The sequence below is a fragment of the Triticum urartu genome, chromosome 7 (genome assembly GCF_003073215.2).
Source record: "Triticum urartu cultivar G1812 chromosome 7, Tu2.1, whole genome shotgun sequence".
NCBI classification, from domain to species: domain Eukaryota; kingdom Viridiplantae; phylum Streptophyta; class Magnoliopsida; order Poales; family Poaceae; genus Triticum; species Triticum urartu.
The window spans coordinates 697,547,281-697,564,417 of record NC_053028.1 but is presented as its reverse complement, the minus strand read 5'-3'; the positions used below and the strand labels follow the sequence as shown (position 1 = coordinate 697,564,417).

At 41.2% G+C, this 17,137-nt stretch overlaps 1 protein-coding gene across 2 annotated transcripts; it reads right to left on the bottom strand.

Annotated features, from left to right (window-relative positions):
* Positions 1-10,645: 10,645 nt before the first annotated feature.
* LOC125526051 (transcription factor GTE8-like) lies at positions 10,646-16,895 on the bottom strand. Of its 2 annotated transcripts, none has more exons than XM_048691079.1 (10): positions 16,450-16,895; positions 14,547-15,306; positions 14,400-14,448; positions 14,245-14,309; positions 14,035-14,089; positions 13,903-13,962; positions 13,629-13,750; positions 13,440-13,506; positions 11,320-11,441; positions 10,646-11,233 (listed from the first exon to the last, which is right to left on the bottom strand). In XM_048691079.1, exons 2-10 carry the CDS (start codon positions 15,249-15,251, stop codon positions 10,865-10,867), a joined length of 1,614 nt encoding a protein of 537 aa, XP_048547036.1. In that variant the 5' UTR covers positions 15,252-15,306; positions 16,450-16,895; the 3' UTR covers positions 10,646-10,864. The 2 variants fall into 2 exon arrangements, with proteins under 2 accessions (XP_048547036.1, XP_048547035.1); XM_048691078.1 differs by having other exon boundaries at positions 14,209-14,309; positions 16,450-16,894.
* Positions 16,896-17,137: the final 242 nt, after the last annotated feature.

Genomic DNA, 17,137 nt, shown 5'->3' with positions numbered 1-17,137 from the left:
GTGAATATTCTCGTGTGTGCTTGTTTGCTTTATCACTAAGTAATTTTTATTTGCTGTTCTTAGTTGTTCTCTATCTTTAGTTATGGATATGGAACACGAAATACCAAAAAAAATTAGGTGTACTCTGCTCATGGAGATGGGGAACCTCCTAAAACCCTCGATGCTGGTTATGTGAAAGATATTATGTACTACTTTAATATTCCTGAGAAAACCCCATTCAATTATGTAATGGGAGTAACGTTGGATCAACGTGAATACTTTAGGTATTACCGCTTGACACAAAAAGGGAAACTATTATGGGATCAAATTCATATACTGAATTGGTATGCTAGGCAACTATGCTTGAGATATGATTATACTTGTTGCTCTAAGGTGAAGGCTCCACACCTTCCCTTTTCGTGTGAATTTAATGATAATGAAACCTTAGCTTCTTATGCTAATGGTATATATGATTACTATGATGTGGAACAAATAGAAGAATTTGTTGCTTTTACGGGTGCTTATGAAATTGAATCTATGTTTAAAGAGTTTGAAGATTTTGATGATGATGTTTATAGACCTGAAAATTTAGCTATCCTAAAATATTGTTATGAGAATTATGAATACAATTACGAAATTAATGCTCTTATTAAGAAAGTCTCCGCTGTCCAAGAAGAGACTAATATTTTGCAGGAGTCTATGGAAGAAGAAATTGATGAAACTGTGAGCTCATTGGATGAAAAAGATGAGGAAGAGAGCGAAGAACAAAAGGAGGAAGAGCGGATTGGTCACCCATGCCCACCTTCTAATGAGAGTAACTCTTCAACTCATACATTGTTTAATTTCCCTTCATGCTTACCGAAGGATGAATGCTATGATAATTGCTATGATCCCGTCGATTCTTTTGAAATATCCCTTTTTGATGATGCTTGTGGCCAAGATGCCAATACGAATTATGCTTATGGAGATGAACTTGCTATAGTTCCTTATGTTAAACATGAAATTGTTGCTATTGCACCCACACATGATAGTCCTATTATCTTTTTAAATTCTCCCGACTACACTATATCGGAGAAGTTTGCACTTATTAAGGATTATATTGATGGGTTGCCTTTTACCATTGCACATGATGATTTTGATGAATATAATATGCATGTGCTTGCTTCTCCTACTTGCAATTATTATGAGAGAGGAACTATATCTCCACCTCTCTATGCTTCCCACATGATAAAATTGCAAGGAACTGTTTATACTATGCATTGGCCTTTACTATGTGTGCATGAATTGTTCTTTTTATGACATGCCGATGCATAGGAAGAGAATTAGACTTCGTCATTACATGATATATGTTACTTTCTTCTCACTACTAAATGCCAAATCATTGTTAATTAAAATTGGCTTTGATATACCTTGGGATCCGGGTGGATTCACTACTTGAGCACTATATGCCTAGCTTAATGGCTTTAAAGAAAGCACTGCCAGGGAGACAACCCGGAAGTTTTAGAGAGTCATTTATTTCTGTTGAGTGCTTTCATATAGTTTTAAAACAACAAAAATAAAGAGGGGAACCCAAAACTTTTTCTAAAAGAAAAGTGAAAGTGAGAGAGACGAGCATTGTGAAAGTGGGGGACGTCCTTGAACTTTGTTCATGCCCATGGGAACTTTGTGAATCTTAATTACAGAAAGTTTTCAATAAAAATAATTATCCCCTTGTACAATTCCATTGTATTATAAAAATAATGTGCCAAGGTTTGCCTTTAGGATGTTTACATTTGCTTGATGGTTTGTACGGTGCAGGACAGAAACTTTGGCTGTAGTGCGTGATTTTACATTTTTTAGCTGGAATGTCAAATGGTTCTGATTCTTTTTGCACTGCTTCCTATACAAATTGTTTATTTTTCCTAATTTTGTTACAATTTTTCAAGTATCATAAGTATGGTGAATGTTCAGATTATTACAGACTGTTCTGTTTTAGACAGATTCTGTTTTTGATGCATAGTTTGCTTTTTTTGATGAAACAAACGATTTATATCAGTGGATTAAGCCATGAAAAAGTTATACTACAGTAGACACAATGCAGAAACAAAATATGAATTGGTTTGCAACAGTACTTAGAGTAGTGATTTGCTTTATTATACTAACGGATCTTACCGAGTTTTCTTTTGAAGTTTTGTGTGGATGAAGTGTTCGATGATTGAGAAGGTTTCGATGTGACAAGAAGGAAGAGAGGCAAGAGCTCAAGCTTGGGGATGCCCAAGGCACCCCAAGTAAATACTCAAGGAGACTCAAGCGTCTAAGCTTGGGGATGCTGGGAAGGCATCCCCTCTTTCTTCAACAAATATCGGTATGTTTTCAGATTCGTTTCGTTCATGCGATATGTGCAATCTTGGAGCGTCTTTTGCATTTAGTTTTCATTTTTTTATTTTATGCACCATGCTGGTATGAGATAGTCCTTGGTTGATTTATAGAATGCTCTTTGCACTTCACTTATATCTTTTGAGTATGGCTTTATAGAATGCATTTGAAGTTTGGATTGCCTGTTTCTCTTTACATAGAAAACCGCCATTTGTAGAATGCTCTTTTGCTTCACTTATATTTGTTAGAGTGTGGGCATATCTTTTGTAGAAAGAATTAAACTCTCTTGCTTCACTTATATCTGTTTAGAGAGATGACAGGAATTGGTCATTCACATGGTTAGTCATAAAATCCTACATAAAACTTTTAGATCACTGAATATGATATGTTTGATTCCTTGCAATAGTTTTGCGATATAAAGATGGTGATATTAGAGTCATGCTAGTGGGTAGGTGTGGATTGTAGAAATACTTGTGTTGAGGTTTGTCCGTAGCATGCACGTATGGTGAACCGTTATGTAACGAAGTCGGAGCATGATTTATTTATTGATTGTATTCCTTATGAGTGGCGGTCGGGGACGAGCGATGGTCTTTTTCTACCAATCTATCCCCCTAGGAGCATGCGCGTAGTACTTTGTTTCGATGACTAATAGATTTTTGCAATAAGTATGTGAGTTCTTTATGACTAATGTTGAGTCCATGGATTATACGCACTCTCACCCTTCCACTATTGCTAGCCTCCCTAGTACCGCGCAACTTTCGCCGGTACCTTAAACCCACCATATATCTTCCTCAAAACAGCCACCATACCTACCTATCATGGCATTTCCATAGCCATTCCGAGATACATTGCCATGCAACTTCCACCATCATCATATACATGACTTGAGCATTCATTGTCATATTGCATTGCATGATCGTAAGATAGCTAGCATGATGTTTTCATGGCTTGTCCGTTTTTTGATGTCATTGCTACGCTAGATCATTTCACATCCCGGTATACCGCTGGAGGCATTCATATAGAGTCATATCCTTGTTCTAGATATCGAGTTGTAAGATTGAGTTGTAAGTAAATAAAAGTGTGATGATCATCATTATTAGAGCATTGCCCCAGTGAGGAAAGGATGATGGAGACCATGATTCCCCCATAAGTCGGGATGAGACTCCGGACTTTACAAAAAAAAGAGGCCAAAGAAGCCCAAATAAAAAAAGAGGCCAAAGAAGCCCACAAAAAAATAAAAAAAAATGAGAAAATAAAAAAATGAGAGAAAAAGAGAGAAGGGGCAATGTTACTATCCTTTTACCACACTTGTGCTTCAGAGTAGCACCATGTTCTTTATAGAGAGAGTATCCTATGCTTTCACTTTCATATACTAGTGGGAATTTTCATTATAGAACTTGGCTTGTATATTCCGATGATGGGCTTCCTCAAATGCCCAAGGTCTTCATGAGCAAGCAAGTTGGATGCACACCCACTTAGTTTTCAGTTTGAGCTTTCATACACTTATAGCTCTAGTGCATCCGTTGCATGGAAATCCCTACTCACTCACATTGATATCTATTGATGGGCATCTCCATAGCCCGTTGATACGCCTAGTTGATGTGAGACTATCTTCTCCTTTTTGTCTTCTCCACCATCATATTCTATTCCACCTATAGTGCTATGTCCATGACTCACTCTCATGTATTGCGTGAAAGTTGAAAAGGTTTGAGAACGTCAAAAGTATGAAACAATTGCTTGGCTTGTCATCGGGGTTATGCATGATGTGAGTATTTTGTGTGGTGAAGATGGAGCATAGCCAGACTATATGATTTTATAGGGATAACTTTCTTTGGCCATGTTATTTTGAAAAGACATGATTGCTTTATTAGTAGGCTTGAAGTATTATTGTTTTTATGTCAAATGATAGACTATTGCTTTGAATCACTCGTGTCTTAATATTCATGCCATGATTAGACATATGATCAAGATTATGCTAGGTAGCATTCCATATCAAAAATTATCTTTTTTATCATTTACCTACTCGAGGACGAGCAGGAATTAAGCTTGGGGATGCTGATACGTCTCCGTCGTATCTATAATTTTTTATTGTTCCATGCCAATATTATTCAACTTTCATATACTTTTTGGAAACTTTTTATATTATTTTTGGGACTAACATATTGATCCAGTGCCCAGTGCCAGTTCCTGTCTATTGCATGTTTTTGGTTTCGCAGAATATCCATATCAAACGGAGTCCAAACGGATAAAAACGGGCGGAGTTTATTTTTGGAAAATCTGGAAAATTCGGAAGGAAAATCAACGCGAACCAGTGCCCGAGGTGGTCACGAGGCAGGGCCCCCCCTAGGGCGCGCCCCCTACCCTCGTGAGCCCACCATAAGGCGGTTGACGCTCTTCTTTTGCCGCAAGAAAGCTAATATTCGGAGAAAATCACGGCGAAGGTTTCTGGCCAATCGGAGTTACGGATCTCCATATATACACGAAACGGTGAAACAGAGCCACAAGAGAACGCAGAAAGAGAGAGAGACATAGAGATGGATCCAATATCGGAGGGGCTCTCGCCCCTCCCACGCCATGGGAGCCAAGGACCAGAGGGGAAACCCTTCTCCCATCTAGGGAGGAGGTCAAGGAAGAAGAAGAAGAAGAAGAAGAAGGGGGGCCCTCTCCCCCTTGCTTCCGGTGGCGCCGGAGCGCTGCTGGGGCCATCATCATCACCGCCATCTTCACCAACAACTTCACCGCCATCATCACCAACTCTTCCCTCCTCTATGCAGCGGTGTAACCTCTCTCTTACCCGCTGTAATCTCTACTTAAACATGGTGCTCAACGCTATATATTATTTCCCAATGATGTATGGCTATCCTATGATGTTTGAGTAGATCTGTTTTGTCCTAATGGCTATTTGATGATCGTGATTGGTTTGAGTTGTATGTTTTATTATTGGTGTTGTCCTATGGTGCTCTCCGTGTCGCGCAAGCGTGAGGGATTCCTGCTGTATGGTTTGCAATATGCTTATGATTTGCTTATTGTGGGTGGCGTGAGTGATAGAAGCACAGACCCGAGTAAGTAGGTTGTTTGTGTATGTGATAAAGGGGACTTGATACTTTAATGATATGGTTGGGTTTTACCTTAATGAATCTTTAGTAGTTGCGGATGCTTGCTAGAGTTCCAATCATAAGTGCATATGATCCAAGTAGAGAAAGTATGTTAGCTTATGCCTCTCCCTCAAATAAAATTGCAATAATGATTACCGGTCTAGTTATCGATTGCCTAGGGACAAATAACTTTCTTGTTGACAAAAGCTCTCTACTAAAACTAATTTATTTGTGTCTTTATCTAAACAGCCTCTAGCTTTTATTTTTGTGTTCTTTACTTTGTTGTAAGCTTACCCAAAAACACCTACAAAGTACTTCTAGTTTCATACTTGTTCTAGGTAAAGCGAACGTCAAGAGTGCGTAGAGTTGTATCGGTGGTCGATAGAACTTGAGGGAATATTTGTTCTACCTTTAGCTCCTCGTTGGGTTCGACACTCTTACTTATCGAAAGAGGCTATAATTGATCCCCTATACTTGTGGGTTATCACATCACTATAAGCCTTGCAAGCAATGTGACTAATGAGTTAGTTGCGGGATGTTGCGTTACGGAATGAGTAAAGAGACTTGCCGATAATGAGATTGAACTAGGTATGATGATACCAACGATCGAATCTCGGGCAAGGAACATACCGATGACAAAGAGAACAACGTATGTTGTTATGCGGTTTGACCGATAAAGATCTTCGTAGAATATGTAGGAACCAATATGAGCATCCAGATTACGCTATTGGTTATTGACCGGAGATTTGTCTCGGTCATGTCTACATAGTTCTCGAACCCGTAGGGACCGCACGCTTAACGTTCGATGACGATCGGTATTATGAGTTTATGTGTTTTGATGTACCGAAGGTAGTTCGGAGTCCCGGATGTGATCACGGACATGACGTGGAGTCTCAAAATGGTCGAGACATGAAGATTGATATATTGGGAGGTTATGTTTGGACACCGGAATGGTTTCGGATGAGTTCGGGCATATACCGGAGTATCGGGGGATTACCGAAACCCCCCGGGGGCTTAATGGGCCTACATGGGCTTTAGTAGAAGAGAGAGGAGGTGGCCAAGAGGTGGGGACGCCCCCCCCCCCAAGCCCAATCCGAATTGGGAGGGGGGCCAGCCCCCCTTTCCTTCTTCTCCTCTTCCCCTTCCTTCCCCTTCCTATTAGGACTAGGAAAGGGGGGAAACCTACTCCTAGTAGGAGTAGGAATCCCCTCTTGGGGCGCACCATGAGGGCCGGCCAGCCCCCTCCTCCCCTCCTTTATATACGGGGAAGGGGGGCACCCCATGGACACACAAGTTGACAATTGTTTTAACCGTGTGTGGTGCCCCCCTGCATAGATACACACCTCGGTCATATCGTCGTAGTGCTTGGGCGAAGCCCTGCGCCGATAACTTCATCATCACCGTCAACATGCTTTCGTGCTGACGAAACTCTCCCTCGGCCTCAACTGGATCAAGAGTACGAGGGACGTCACCGAGCTGAACGTGTGCAGATCGCGGAGGTGTCGTGCGTTCGGTACTTGATCGATTGGATCGCGAAGACGTTCGACTACATCAACCGCGTTTCTTAACGCTTCTGCTTTCGGTCTACAAGGGTACGTAGACACACTCTCCCCTCTCCTTGCTATGCATCTCCTAGATAAATCTTGCGTGATAGTAGGAAATTTTTTGAAATACTACATTCCCCAACAAAAATTTCAACAACATTACCTATTTTGCAAAAAGAAATATCGTAACATCATCGATATTCAAAATGGCGAAGACAAATATAATAATTCTGCAACATAACATCTGTTTCAAAAATCCATCCGCAACATCGTCTATGTTGCAAAAAGGGGAGAGGCGATTGTACTTTCCGCAACACAATCTCCGTTGCAAAAAAAACTACAGCATGACCTTTGTTGCGAAAATTTCTGCAATATTACCTATATTAGGAAAAAAAATTGTAACATCACCAATGTTGAAAATGATGAAGACAAAAAAAATCTGCAACACAACCTCGGTTGCAAAAATCCTTTTGCAACATCGCCTATGTTGCAGAAAGGTGAAAGACCATTTTTTTTTTCTGCTGCACAATCTCTATTGCAAAAAATCTGCAATATGACCTTTGTTGCAAAATTTTCCACAACATTACCTATCACAAAAAAAATTCATAACTTCACCGATGTTGAAAATGTTGAAGACAAAAATAATAATTATGCAACACAACATCTGTTGCAAAAATCCTTCCGCAACATCCTCGATGTTGCAAAAAGGTGAAATACGGTTTTTTCCATCAAGCTAACAAACTGCTCTAGGTGTTTCGTAGGAAATTCCTTAATCATTCCTGCAGCCAGCCGGCCGATCCGATTAGTGCGCGTTGGGCTGATCCGATTAGAGAGTTTAAGCCTCTGCACCCGAGGTAAATAAAAATAATCCAAGCCGTCCGACACCTACAGATCACAAGGCTGGTAAGGCGGCGGATGTTTTTTTAATTTTCAGCCGGCAGACGCGCAGTGCAGCCCTTAAAAAAACTTCTTAATTTTCATTAACATTTTTTGGAATTTTTATGAACATTTTTTGTATTATAATGCACAAATTCTGAATTTTTCGTGAACATTTTTGTATATGATGAACAAATTATGAATTCAAAAAATATGTTTATTTTATGAAAAAATCTGTCAAGAACATTTCTTGAATATGATGAACAAATTTTGAACTCTATGAGCATTATTTAAAATTGATGAACATTTTTTTTCAAATTGCTAAACATTTTTAAATCTCGAAAACTATTTTTTGACGTTGATGAAAAAAATCGTAATTTAAAAATATAAAAATTTGAAAAAAGGTCCCTAAGTTCTAAGTATCTTCAGAAATTTTAAATAAAAATATTCGCATTTGAAAAAAATGAATTTCAAAAATGTTCATGACTCCGAAAAGAAAAAAGTGAAAATGAAAAAAATACAGAAAAAAGAAAGGAAAGAACAAGAATGAAAATATATAAAACTAAAATAATATAATAATGCAAAGAAGTTAAGAAGTATTAGTATAAATTTAATAATTACATATTGTTGTTTAAAAATATATTGCTTTCATACATATTATTTTCCTTATCATTTTTAATATATAAATATTTTCGCAAACACGCAAAAAAAATTAAACATGTAAACACTTTTTAAAACAACATAAATAATTCTTGTACATGAATATTTTATTAAATATGTGAACAGTTTCAAAAATTATATGAATGTATATTCAAATATATAATGCACAAATGTATTTTTCAAGTAAGTTGTTTTATTTGTATGTATATTATTTATAATGAACGAATATTCTAACTTTATTTTTTACTGTGATTATAATTTACATATTTGTACCAAATTGTAGAAAAGAAACAACTAACAAATGAAAATGTCCAGTGCAGCTCATTTAGAACCCATGTGTGTGTCCACCTATGTCCACCTATAAGCCATTATGTGCTTGGCTATCATATTTTGCGGGGGGGAAGGAGATATTTATTGCTTAAGGAGGTGCATCAAACTTACAAAATTCAATAACTTCATCCAATCCACCCCCTAGCCACACCGCGGTGTGAGGAGTTTTACGCCCGTAGGTCGCTAACCAATGATTGATTTTATTTTTTGTATGACTAATTTTAGCAATTGAGATCTTCCTATCACATTTCCTCAACTCCTAAATTTCTCGGACTAACACCATGTTGGCTATCCTTAACAGACTGCAAACCCAATTCAATGATTTGTTCAACAGTGTCGCTACTATAGTATGAGGTCTAGGGTTTGAACCACCATAAACACCATTTGTCTTTTGAATTTTCCCTTTGTAGACCTGACAGGTAGGACCCAATCAACATACAGACATATATTGGTTTTTTAGGGACTTTATATGAGATCTAGTATTAATATAGGGGGTTTGTGCAAATCGGGGGGGCTACGTGAAAATCGGGGGGGCGTCCCCACCCCCCCCCCCCCCCCCCCCCCCCCCCCCCCCCCCCCCGGGGGGGGGGCCCCCCCCCCCCCCCCCCCCCCGCCCAAACGATTTTCTTTTATTAATAGGTACTCTCTCCGTAAACTAATATAAAAACGTTTAGAATACTAAAATAATGATCTAAACGCTTTTATATTAGTTATTTTATATTAGTTACAGAGGGAGTAGTAAGCAATGGTCCCTGCAACTAGTTGGAAATAGGTATTAGGCCCATTTTTACTGTACACTACACGCATAAACCCATCTACGCACGCACACTGCTCGCTGCTCCTCATCTCCTGTGTTGTGATGTGCTCCATCTCACCTAGAACAGCCTAACGGCCAGCCGAAGAGAAGGCGAAGAGATCAGTATGAGCTATATATGCTTCTAGGCCGTCTGAATCGTCGCGACGACCCGGCGCCAAGGTGGGGGGATCAAGGGCGCGCCTGGCATCGCCGCTGGCCACTGGTCGCCGATGTTGTCGACTGCTCGAACTCCACCCAGCAGGCCGCCCGGCCTCGGCGGCCGCCACGCCCCATGGAATTTGGCTCTAAGTTCAGTGACAATGCGACTTTGAGTCGTTGCAACCGTATATGCACGCCGAGGCAAGACAAGTTCTGGCACCTATTTTCCATATTTTTTAACTTTTAGCACCAAAATGCCACCGGCCATCTTCCTTTGATCTACAACATCAGCTCCCTTCTCTCGTCCTCCTCCGAAACGGGTGTGTGACGGTCTTGCGGCAGGGCAACAGCGACGGCACACGCCGGGAAGCGTCGAGCCATCTCTCAAACCAAACACAAACGTAACCATTCCATTCCTTTGAATTACGCACACCAAACACAAGGACGGAACCAACCCATTACAGTGAAACAGAACCATGACATTCCATTACAATCCGTTCGGGAACCAAACACACCCTTCATGTACCATCCCACGGTTGCAACACATCATACATGCATATTCCACCACACCATGGATGAGCGACCCCATGCACAAATTGCTCTGGGTGTTCATCAGCTGAGCCAAGTGACCATTGCACCGAGATGTTTTGTATTTGAAGCCGCCAAGGACACCCAGCATCTTTCATGTTCATGTTCAGGCATGAAACTCCCGAGTGTCAGTTTCAGATTACACGTACCTGTCGGCCAATCTGTGCATCACCATCAGGATCTGCTTGTCACGACTACAGGCAAAATGCCATTTCACTGGGATAATACACCACCATCTAAGCACAATATATATACACAAGCACTTCACTACTATATCGCTTTTTTTCTCTTTTTTTCCAATTGTTTTACAGAATATCCGTACGAGAAACTCACTCTGAATACCACAACAGTTACAGTGCACTCCGCTTATGTCGACATAGCCCACTTGCGGGGCAGAATCACATCGTAACCTTATAACCACGATGTACGATCGTGTTGGTACACAATACGTATGCGAAACAAAGTCACAAGAAAAAAGAATGCTACCCACAGCAGCCGATCTCTCCTTCCTCCCCGTCGATATCCATATCCACAGCGGGTGGTAATATGCTGTTGACATCCACGGAGGGGGGTGATATGCTGTCGACATCCACGGAGGGTGGTGATACGCTGTCGACATCCACGGAGGGTGCTGATACGCTGTCCTCCATTTCATCTTCGACCTCTTCTTCGATGTCTCTCTTCATGAAAAGCCCGAGCCTCTCCAGCGGGCTTCCGAGGCCAGGTGGGAGCTCCATCCCGTCGACGAAATCCACAATTAGCTTGGCAGGAGGGTTTAGTTCCCACTTTTTGCTGATGTTTTCCAGGTCCTTTAGGAAGTCGCTGTTGTCAATGTCAACGGTCTTCTTCATCTGCAAAAAGGAAAAAGGTTGAATAGCCACGGTGGGACATCAAGCTTAGAGACTCGCTGGATGGTCGCAGGACAAGCAGCTACTACCATGTGTAGTGCCAGGCGTGCTGCCTCTCTTTCTCGCTCCCTCTTCTTCCTTAATTCTTCATCTAACTTGAACTGTGCAGCAGCTTCAGCGGCCTTCACCTGGGCTTCAATCCTTTCTTTCTCTGCAGGCATAGAACGAATTTGGAGGAAGCCATAATAAGGTCAGCATTAACTCAATGTCAACGTGGAACAGAAGAGTACGACTTAAAAATGAGCCATACAGAATATATTTTTAAAGTTTCTCTTCTAAATTTTGGAGTTCATGTTGTTGCCCATAATCAACACTGGCATATTGCTATATACTCCCTCTGTTCATTGAAGTTAGGTATATTTGTTTTTGAGATAAATTTCAATTTGTTAGGTGTATTTGCTTTATTTCCATTGAACTGCAGATTCTACCCAAAATAAATCCCACAGCCATTTTTTTGGAAGCTGTGCTTCATTTATGCAGTGGTCCAAGTTATTTTTTCGAAGGATAATTAATTTTTCACCCATAATTATGCCTGTAATCACCAAACTAAGCAGGGATATTTCTGTCCCAAATCCTCCATTATTGTTCCCAAAAAATATAACATTATCGGATGTCCCCTAAGGGACAAATATAACTAACATTAAGGAATGGAAAGATTATAGACTATAGAGTACTAGGTCAGTACAGGAGTAAGTCAGTTTGTACCAAACAACCCACAACCTTTAGTGCCTAAGACTTGCATACCAAACGCTACAGTTATGGAAAAAACTCCCAGAACCAAGAACCAACTCATCCATCTTATCATATCAAACAAATAATAGCTACTCTTTGAAAAAATATCGATCGATGTTATGAATTCTTCCTACCTTGATTGCCTACAAGCAACAGGACTTCCTTTAATAGAGAAGCTACAAACTGACAGTGTAACTGACAGGCAACTGCCATAATTAACTGATACGTATCTAAGCATCTTTCATTTACTAACCAGATTGTATTTTACGTATTGCCAACATACTTCAGATAGGATCAAAATAAGTACAAAAATTCATGACCCTTGCCAGTGTGTACACATGCCTCAATTTTGTAAGGACGTTCTTCCTTTTGACAACTTTCATGTTGAATAACAGCAATATCTGTATCATATCATGCTAACAAAGTAAAATACAATGTTCCAATGTATGGACACTCCACTAGTAACGGAAACATATGGCAAAATAGGACGTAGAATGACTAGAGACAAAGTTCAACTCTTCCAAATTGGTTGGCACATGGATGGTTTCGAGCAAGAGGAAAAGGCAATATAGAGCAACACAGATGAGAAAGAAGATACTTGGTTCATCAACAACCATTTTAAGAGTGGATCAGGGTTAAGGCATATAACCCATTTCCGTAGCACGCAATAACTATCACTTCCTAGCCAGTACACAATGGTAACTAACGATGCCAAAATTAGCTGAACTAGGTGAAACATCACTATAAGCCAAGGCATGAAATACACAAATTACGGACTGTACAAATAAATCCGGGGAAGGGACACTTTTGGCATTCTTTTTATTGTTGTGCACAAGAATTAAGGTCTGATGACTAATAAACTTGTTCAGAAAACATAATCCATCCATTAGTGAACTATCAAGATAAAATATCAAGCCTCACTTTCGCATCTCTTATTGTTAGTGCCATGTCAGCATGTGAGACTCTAGTGAACAGTTGCCACTGCCAGCAATCCCAGCATTGAACAGGCCCATTTTGAACAAGTTTCATATCTTATTAACCCTCTGTTCCTAAATATAAGATGTTTTGGCAGTTCAGGCAGCTCACTTTAAACTGCCAAAACGTCTTACATTTAGAAACAGACGTAGTACAATTCGATCAAGTATATCTTAATTTTGGAATGAGAATTCAAAGTATCTTATTTTGGGCATGAGAATTCAAACAAGTTTAGCTTATTTTCTGCGTGAAAAACTCAAACAAGTGTAGTTCATTTTGGGTTTAAATGAAAAGATGTCCCATTTAAAGAACAGGATTACAAGTCCACATGACTACAAGAGAGCTCAGTGCACATATAAGATACCTGACCAAACTCACAGAACTGGTAAACATATCCAGACTATATAAAATTGCTGATCAGAAGCTCGTGGCTAATTATTACCTTCTTGCTGCCTTTTTTCCAGCCTCTCCTTTTCCAACTGTAATTTTGCAGGGTCTATTTGCTGCCCCTAAGAAAAAGATCAAAACAGCACATCAGCCAGAACTGCAAGTGCAGCAGAAAACTTGCCGACTAAATAGCATAATGTAATACTAATGTACAAATTTTAGCATCTATATTACAGAAAATTACATGGTCCAGAAGTGCCTTCTGCTGTGCCTTCACAATCGTTCCAGCAAAACGTCTCTTAAGCATTGCTGCACGAAGGGCCTTGGCTGGTGACAAAGGTTCAGCTTGTAAATAACTTCCGTCTCCTGAGATTCACATCACAACATGCATTGCATTAGCAACCAAATATATGGCAACAAGATTGTGCCAAGTTCCTAATTGTTATGTTATCACCACAGATAAAGAGTTAAACAATAATTACATGAAGATATGATAAAAGAGGGCAAGGTGATAGAACCTTGTCCGTAGGAAGAAAGAGGCGAAGTTGAAGTATCACTGCAAGACCGTGATTCATTTCCTAGGATAGCAAACAAAAGCATTAACAAAACAGATGGCATAGGATACAATTAGATGGAATTCATCAACATACCAATCGACTGAACTCTGTGCTCACTTGACTGGACCTTAGTTGTGTTAGCGCTCTCCTACAGATAGAATAGAAGTCTTAGGAGGGACAACTGAGATTTTGCTTCACAAATGATGTGCCATAAAACTAAATACAGAAATGCATCAAACAGAAACAAAGGGAACTCATTGTCGAAACCTTGGTGCATGGGATAGAATGATGTATTGTCGAAACCTTGGTGCATGCGATAGAATGATGTAAAGAGCCCTCTTTGCTACCAGCTGCTTGCACAGGCGTCTCTGGATTAAAAAACATCTATAACCATGACAAAAGAGTATAGTCCTGAAAAGTTTGTGGCGCATAATGATAAGAAGTTACACCATTCACACCTTTGGATAAGGTCTGCCCCGAGCCACGCACACAAAACTTAATTTTTACCTGTTCATACAACATATAGCAGTACATTAAAATCATATTGCCATTAGGATGACAAAATACCAAATAATCAAGTGAATGAAGGTATCAGGTGGTCTTACTTTGGAGGATATTGCATTTGTCAATGTCTTCTTTGCAGATGAATCTGAGCATGCGACCAGCCCTCTAGAAACCACTGGCTTTGAATTGACAGCCACATGAGCCTTAATTACCTTCATCGGCAACTGCACTGGCTTCAGATTTCTGTTGCTCCATTTTCTTTCATATGATGTCCATTCAGAATTAAACATTATATTCAGCTGTTCAGCTACTGTGTGAACCTGATTTCCAGGAGGATTATACGTCATTGCATTTGAAAATGTTAGTCTCACATCTGCTGCAAACTCATCGGTGCTTAAATAATTCTTGTTTGTGAGTTTCTTCTTGACAGTGCCCAAGTCCATTGGATTGCGGATAACATCAAAGTAATCAGGAATGCCAAATAGGTCCGGATCAACCGGTTTATGGAAAAGCCAACCACCTGGGTGATCCATGAGCTTCCCCAGAATATTTCTACAGACCCTTGTCTTGCTAGCATTCATGCTTCCAGCCTTGTTGTTAGAAGATGGTCGATGCTCAGATGAAGAAATTGACGTCGTTCCAGATTTTTGAGACCGTTTACTTCCCTCCACCTCTGAATCTGTACCAGAATCTTCCGATCCACTGCTTATATAAACTGACCTCCGCCTCTTACAGGCTTGCGTGGTCATTGTGTTTGGTTTATTACTTTCTGATTTTGGCAAATGACCAGTAACTTCAGGCTTCATGATGCCCTCTCCAATAGGCACACATGGTACATACAGCACAGCTTCTCTCAGTCAGCTGAAAACAGAATATTCAGTCAGAAGCAAGCTGCTTAAAATGCCGAGATAATCATAGGGCAGACAGGAAAAAGAAGACGGAAGACAATGAGACCTGGTCATGTACTATCCATTCTGGAGGAACAGTTTATCTTGACTGAACAGAACCTATGGCGATATAGAGAAAAATACAATCCATGAAATAACAACACTAACAGCCCATACAGACAATGAATGGTCACTACATTCCTTATTTTCAAAAGAGGAAAGTAGGAACTCTGAATCTGGAACAAAATGTGTGCGGAAAGTATGGAGTTAATGCCCCATAATCTGTGGCAGCTAGTAACAAAACAGAAGGGTGAACACAGTAAACGTAACGTACATAGAACACACAGGAAAATCATCAAATATTTCCAAGTAATAATCACAATCCATAGACAATTTTCCAAAAAGGGGCAACTTGACGTTCAATTCCACCATATTTCCTTTTTAACCATTTTGTTCCCAAGGAGGAGATACATATGAAGTTTTGCAAAGGTTGCTTTTGGCTGTCCAAGGGAAAGCCAATGAGGCTGCTCATGAGCTAGATAGGAATAGCTTCCAACTTTCCTTATCCTCTGTTCGGGATGTTTACCCCCTAGTTTTATTTTGCACGTGATCGGAAACGGTGTGCGTTACAACCCCGACTACCCAGCATATACTACGCTGGTGACTAGTACAGATCCCCCAAGGACTACTGCGAATATGTCACCAGGATGGAAGCAGGGTATTATCCTTAACTCGGTTCCATGGTGTTTGTTAATTAATATAAGGCTAGCCGAATGGCCTTTACTAGGAAAAAAATGGTTTTTTCTCTTCTCCTAGTAATAAGAAGCTAAGAAACGGCCTATTGGAGACGAGATTCCCAACATACCCTAAAAGCCTCAATTGTGCTAGAGTGGAGAGCCCAATTAGCGCAAGACATCTATGATTCTAGGGTTAACGGCCTATTGGAGATGAGATTCCTGACACGATACCACGAGTCCTTATTATGCGAGGCTAGGCGCCTGGTTATCCAATCCCCAATCGAAGGGGCCACCCCAAATTGCCAAGAACCCCAACCCATTAACCCTAGAATCGTAGATCGGACCCTCGTGGCGTGTGCGAGAGAGATAAAAGAACCAACCTGAGCGTGTCTTCGCCGGGGCGGGCGGAGAGCAGCCCCCCTGGAGGTTCCTTCGGAATCCTTGGCCCCGGAGGGGGAGGCCTCCGCTGGCGTCGCGGGGAGCCGGAGACGTGCACGCGCGCAGAGGCTAGGGTTTCGGCCCGGGCTCCGCGTCGAGGCGGGGCGTCGGGGGCGGGCGGTGGAACGAGCCGGCGGGGGACGGACGCGGGAGGATGGGGCCGGCGGGGGACGGCGCTGCAGGCGGGGGATTTGGGCGCGGTGCGTGGGGAGCGGTGGCTGGTCGGTCGCGGGGGCTGAGGAGCGGCGGAAGGGCGTCGGGGGCGGGCGGTGGGGGGGTGGATGCGGAGGGGGGGAGGGGGCGCCGGAAGGCGGCGCGGATGCGGGGAGCGGCGGCGTTGGAGGAACCCTAGCAAGAGAGCTTTTTTTTTCTTTTTGGTGCGAGAGAGAGAGGGGAGGGGGCGACGGGCGGCTCGGGGAGGGGGCGACGGGCTCGTTTCGTGGATGGAGTGGCAATATCGGCGTAAATACAGGCTCGTTCCAGGGGTTAATAAATTAGAACTGGCGATATTTTGTTACAATCAGGACTTCTCCCCCGGGTTCTTTTTCAGTCCTGCCACGATCATGTTTTTTTTAGAATCATAACGTGCTTTATTGCATAAGATCAACGTTTATAAGAACGTATGAATGT

Coding starts and splice junctions, on each gene's coding strand:
- LOC125526051 (XM_048691078.1), bottom strand. CDS start 15,251: ATGAAGCCTGAAGTTACTGGTCATTTGCCAAAATCAGAAAGTAATAAA. Junction 11,442..13,439: donor GGAAAAAAGGCAGCAAGAAG/GTAATAATTAGC, acceptor CTATGCCTGCAG/AGAAAGAAAGGATTGAAGCC. Junction 11,234..11,319: donor CACGCCTGGCACTACACATG/GTAGTAGCTGCT, acceptor TCCTTTTTGCAG/ATGAAGAAGACCGTTGACAT.